The 5,204-nt window shown below is 54.0% G+C and overlaps 1 protein-coding gene across 1 annotated transcript; it reads right to left on the bottom strand.

Annotated features, from left to right (window-relative positions):
• Positions 1–805: 805 nt before the first annotated feature.
• Positions 806–4,509, bottom strand: LOC134565265 (endogenous retrovirus group K member 10 Pro protein-like). Its single transcript, XM_063424770.1, has 2 exons — positions 4,158–4,509; positions 806–1,939 (listed from the first exon to the last, which is right to left on the bottom strand). Exons 1-2 carry the CDS (start codon positions 4,332–4,334, stop codon positions 1,517–1,519), a joined length of 600 nt encoding a protein of 199 aa, XP_063280840.1. The 5' UTR covers positions 4,335–4,509; the 3' UTR covers positions 806–1,516.
• Between the last annotated feature and the right edge of the window lie 695 nt (positions 4,510–5,204).

The following is a 5,204-nucleotide window of genomic DNA, read 5'->3' as shown; positions in this document are numbered from 1 at the left end:
ACCGCGATCTCGAGGTCCGCTCTCGCTTCGTGATAATATCATGTCTCGTTCACACACACACACACACACACATTCTCATTCGCTAGGTCACCCCACCCAACCACACAATACTCCTTTTCCTGTGTGGATTATTCGTGCAAGTAGATTTTTACGAGTGAAACAATACCGTGGTTACCAGGGACCCTTCCCTGCTGAGTTCCTGAGCCCACCCAAGCTAGCTTGTCCTTTTTACCCCTCCGCTGTTGTGGTTTTTTGGTTCGTTTAGCCAGTAGGTTCTGCTGGACTTATCCCGATCTGCTGAGCCGCTTTTTACAGCAGGGCACCTCCCAGTCAGATACAGGGGTCCACAGATTTTCCAAAACTGGCCCCGCTATTGGGCACCATATTGTTATAAATGCCAATATGATATTCCAATTAAAATAATAATTTGATTTATTAATAAAGATCGGATTACAGAATTTCAATAAACCAAACAACAGCGGAGATACTTGACAGTCTTTTTCCCAGGAAAATGCCAAGGGTGAACCGTGAGATACAGAACCTGGCAGTCTGCTATCTCCCCCAACGGTTCACAAATTTGCCCGGTTTGGGGCTTAGTTTTTATACACTTTATTCTGCCCTCGGCAATATTTCCCCATATTTCCCTTTGTTTCCCAGCTAGCTATTCAAATTCAAGGGTGTGTCTGACCAGGCTGGAAAGAGTTCTTTTCTCAGTTCATATATTAATGTCCAGTTTCTATAGATCCTTATGGCTGATAAAGGGTTGAGATATGTATGATGACTGGAGAGGGAGTAGTCAGGAACCGTTGATGTTTCAGCCACCTTATCTCAATGGGTCTCCTGCCGGTGCTTGAGGAGGCTGTCGGTTTCCCGTAAGCCTATTGTCTCTTTCTGAATGGGAGCTTCTCGGGTGGCGCCTGCCTTTTCAACAATTTGGTTTAGCCAAATGCTACAAGGTGTCCTGAAACTTACATTTTTATATAACACACAGATATACAGTTTTATAGTTTTCAATAATATTTCATTAACTATAAGAACATGAATTAATCATTTCACATTTTTCACAAAAATTTCCATTGATATCTTTGCGCTGGCTCGGCATTGTTTATTGTTGGTACTGTGAAGGCAAATTTTGGTCTGTCATCGAGATGCAGAGGGATCATAAAAGAACATTCCTTCCGATCCACAATGAGGACCGGCCAGTCCGCGGGAAGCATGGTAGGCGATGGCATGCCCGCCTGCAATGTCCCCATGCCTTCCATCATGGCATTGACTTTTCGGAGGTCTTGTAGCAACCTCCATTTCCCAGACTTCTTTTTGATGCAGAAGACAGGAGTGTTCCAGGGACTGGTAGATGGTTCCAGATGCCCCTGGTCCAACTGCTCCTGTACAAGTTCACGAAGGGTGACTAGCTTGTCATGAGGGAGGGGCCACTGATACTCCCAGATGGGTTTGTCCACCAGCCACCATAAAGGAGGCGTGGGACACTATGCGCCCTTCATCACAGTGGCCCCCATCAAAAATCCGTACTAATTCGCACCCCCCACATGGCCAAAACAGCCCTCCCCCAGAGGTACTTAGCAGTGTCTGTAACATGAGGCCAAATCATGGCCGTCTGTCCCTCCGGGTTGGTGACGACCACGGGATTCTGGCTCACGTAGCATTGCTTCGTTCCTCCTAAGGCCAGGATAGGCGTCTGTACCAGGCTCAAAGGCCACTGCGGGGGCCAAGCTGCCAGGGAGAAAATGGTCACGTTGGCCCCGGTATCCAGGAGGCTGTGAGGGTGAATCTCTGATGGCGTTGCACCAGCCATGGTCACGGTACACATCATCTCAGGATGGTCTTTGGTCAGGACAGTGGTCCAGTGGACTTGAGGCGGCCCAGTAGAGCCGAAGCCGCTGTCACCTCGTGACCAGTCCTCCGTCCTGGAAACAGAAGACTTAAAAGGAACAAGTTGAGCAATACGTGTGCCTTTTGGAATAGTCAAAGGGGGGGTGGGTGTGGAGACCATTGTGTGAATCTGCCCTGAAAAATCTGCATCAATCAGTCCCAGGTGCACAATGATACCCTGAATGGTGGCATTGGACCTCCCCATCAGGAAGGCACTCTTGCCACCACCCAAGGGACCAAAGGCATCCAGGGGAACCTTGTGTATTTTGTCCAAATTAATCATGACAGATTTGGCTGTGCAGACGTCAAGACCCGCTGAACCGCAGATGCTGGCTGCAAGCCTGCTGAGCAGATCTCCATCGGTTCGGGCTGAGGCAGAGGCATTTGTGTCGGCACGTGCCTCGCCTTCGCGCTCCATGTCACGTTTCCTGAACTGATAAACGAATAGCCATTCACGTGCACCGTTGCCTTACATGCGTCTGCAGCGTGATTTGGCCTTCCACATCGCGCACAAAAAAACAAGACAGCTGTAGGCTTCTGTGCCTTTCTGCCCTGTTTCCTCCTGGCCCAAGCACCCCCTTGCTGCCGCTGCACACTCTGGGGAACAATCCAGGCAGGCTGTACAGCAGCAGCCGCAGCCGGCTGCATGGCTGTGGTCATGGCTGGTCGGACCGCTGTAGCCACTGTCGGTTGGATGACCGTAGTCACAGCTGGCTGTACAGCTGTAGCCATGGCAGCCATCTTGTGGTTGGAAGGGGTTATCCTCGCACAGGCCTCAACCATCTGCGACATCGGTGGATCCCCAGGAAGTGCCTCAGTTATCCCCCTACAAACAGGATTGCAGTTGCTTTGAGCAAGCAACTGAAGCATGAGCTTCCTAGCTGCATGATCACTCACCTGCTTTTCAACAGCAGCAGTCAGCCTTCCTGCAAAGTGCAGAAAGGGCTCATCAACTCCCTGGACAATCATTACAAAAGATTCCTTTGGGTTAGCCAGCTGTATGGTCTGGACCAGAGCTGCCATGCCTGTCTGCTGGCACTGCTCCTGGACCAAGGGCTGAAAACCAACCTGCCCATTTGCCATGGAATAATTGCCTGTTCCCAATAGCATATCAGTATTAACTGTACACCTAGGATCGCCCGGATCCAGTGTTGTATTCTGTTCCAACGCTCTGACTGCCAGCTGAGTCCACTTGTACTCAAAAAAGTCATATTCAATTGGTGGAAAAAGGGTCCAAGCCAAGCTTCTAATGTCAAAAGGTGTCAAAAGGTTCACGTTAATAAAACGGAGGATCTGCGTCACCTCGGCCGACCCCACACCATACTTCCCAACTGCATCATGCAGCTCTGCCAAGGCCTGCCAAGGCCTGCCAAGCCAAGGGTTGATAGGTGTTATGGGTAACACCCTTGTTATGAACAAGCTTCCCGGTCAAAAAAAAAAAAAAAGAAAAAAAGGCTGGGCTGTCCCTGTCCTAGGGGGTTTTTCCTGTTTAACCCCCCCACACCCCAGCCAGTCTGAGTAAGGAGGGGAGCTGCCCTGAAGAAAAGTTGCCTGGCAACTTTTCCCTACCTAATTGAAATGTGAAAAGAAGCTGCCCACGCCTATATAGCCCTATTTTCCTTTGTAACCTCCTCATTCAGCAGGAGTAACCTCGGCTACAACGAGGACAAATGCATATGCATTTGTACATGCAAATAAAACCACCCCGGTGGATCCTGGGAGGGTTTTTTTTAGGGAAACTGACCCCAAGACAAGAAGCTAGAGGTGTCAGAAGAGAATTAGATAGTGCCCTGGCTGAGCATGAAGTGGATGCACCCCCTGACCTGGTTTGAAGATTCACCATGACCTATGAGGAGTTTGGATGGAATGGGAACCAGCCAGCCGAAGTGACTTAGGCAGAGAACGGGGAACTCTCGAAAGAGTTTCCCTGAGGGTAAAGAGCTGACTCTGCCCCCCTGCAGCAGACTGCTCATCTGCCCTGCCTCCTGATGGTTGACCAGAGAGAACTCCTAGCCGTTCCTATGGGAACAAGGACTTGGAATCTACTGCTTGCAGAGGAATGATGAACTGGGACAGCACCTGCTCCTTCGGATGGCTGCAACAGCGTGAAAAACTCCGATTGGACTCTGCAATCCTGCTGATGACTTTAATAATGAGTTGATCACTTTAATAAAGAGCTGAATATTAATAAAGGCATATACCCTGTTCTTTTCACCCTGAAGGACAGAGAAGGCCTGAAGACCCCCAGATGAAGAAGCAGAACCTACCATATCCTGCCCTGTGGGTCCCACAGGGTCAGAGGCAGGCACTCGGCTGGGGACCGGCTGAACACCAGACACTGCAGGTCCAGCAACAGCATCAGCAGCAACACCAACAGGGCTGGAGTACGTATCTTCAACCCCCAGTGAGTCTTGTGCACCAGCACAATCACCCATTCCTTCCATCTTAGCTCTCACCTCCCCCCAAAATCGCTCACGATCTCTCGGGCGTACGGTCACCTGACGGGGGAAAATGTCCACCAGGCGGTGGAGGAAGAACCAACAGCGCGGGGCCCTTTACTCCTATCAAAGACCGGCCGCATCCTGGCCGTGTCCCCACTCGCGCTGAAGGTAAACACCCCGGCGTCCGCAGCCGCCACGGCGCTCGCAGTGGGAAGCGAAGGCGGAGCCGGGCCAGCCACTGACGCCGAGGCCGCCCCTGCCCCGGTGGGGCTGGAGCCCACCCGCAGTGCCGCGGCACCGGCCGCCCGAGACCGCTCAAAGGGCTCCACGGCAGGCACACATCCCGGGAGAGCTTGAGAGCCCGGGATCGATTTGGGCGGAGACGGCGGCAGCAGCTCGGCCGCCGCCGGGGCCGCCCCGCCTCCCGCCGGCAACCCAGCAGAGCTGGCCGCTGCCGTACAACCGAAGGGTCCCGCGGCAGGCGCGGGCGGTCCCGGGGGGAGCAGGGCGGGGGCAGGGACGCAACTCACTGAGCCGCCCCGCCTTCCCACCATGGAGGCCGGCATGGGCGGGGACAGGACCCCGGCCGGGGTGGGAGACATCGCAGGACCGGCCGCGCTGGAGCCTCCCCCGCCCCGTGAGCACCGCCCCCCGCTACGGCCCACGGGGCCGACGCGGGGAGAGGAGTGTCCGGGACTCTCCCGAGAAGGGTCCCAGCGGGAGGGCGGAGACCCACAGCCGGCACAGCCGGCACCGCCGCCCCCGAGCGGAGCGGAGCTGTCCGCCCACCCGCGGGGGCAGGGTCCAGCGAAAAACTGACCGGGACCACACCTCCGGTGGCGTCCACGCCCCGCGCGCCCTCAACAGGCGGTG

Source organism: Prinia subflava (genome assembly GCF_021018805.1).
Source record: "Prinia subflava isolate CZ2003 ecotype Zambia chromosome W unlocalized genomic scaffold, Cam_Psub_1.2 scaffold_49_NEW, whole genome shotgun sequence".
Lineage (NCBI taxonomy): Eukaryota > Metazoa > Chordata > Aves > Passeriformes > Cisticolidae > Prinia > Prinia subflava.
The sequence above is the reverse complement of the archived record's forward strand: the minus strand, read 5'-3'. Positions and strand labels throughout refer to the sequence as shown.

What these genes read in the sequence shown, in the direction of transcription:
- LOC134565265 (XM_063424770.1), bottom strand. Translation starts at nt 4,334, where the DNA reads ATGGAAGGAATGGGTGATTGTGCTGGTGCACAAGACTCACTGGGGGTT. An exon ending in GACCCACAGGGCAGGATATG is followed by an intron (nt 1,940 to 4,157) that starts GTAGGTTCTGCT and finishes GTTCCTTTTAAG; the next exon opens with TCTTCTGTTTCCAGGACGGA.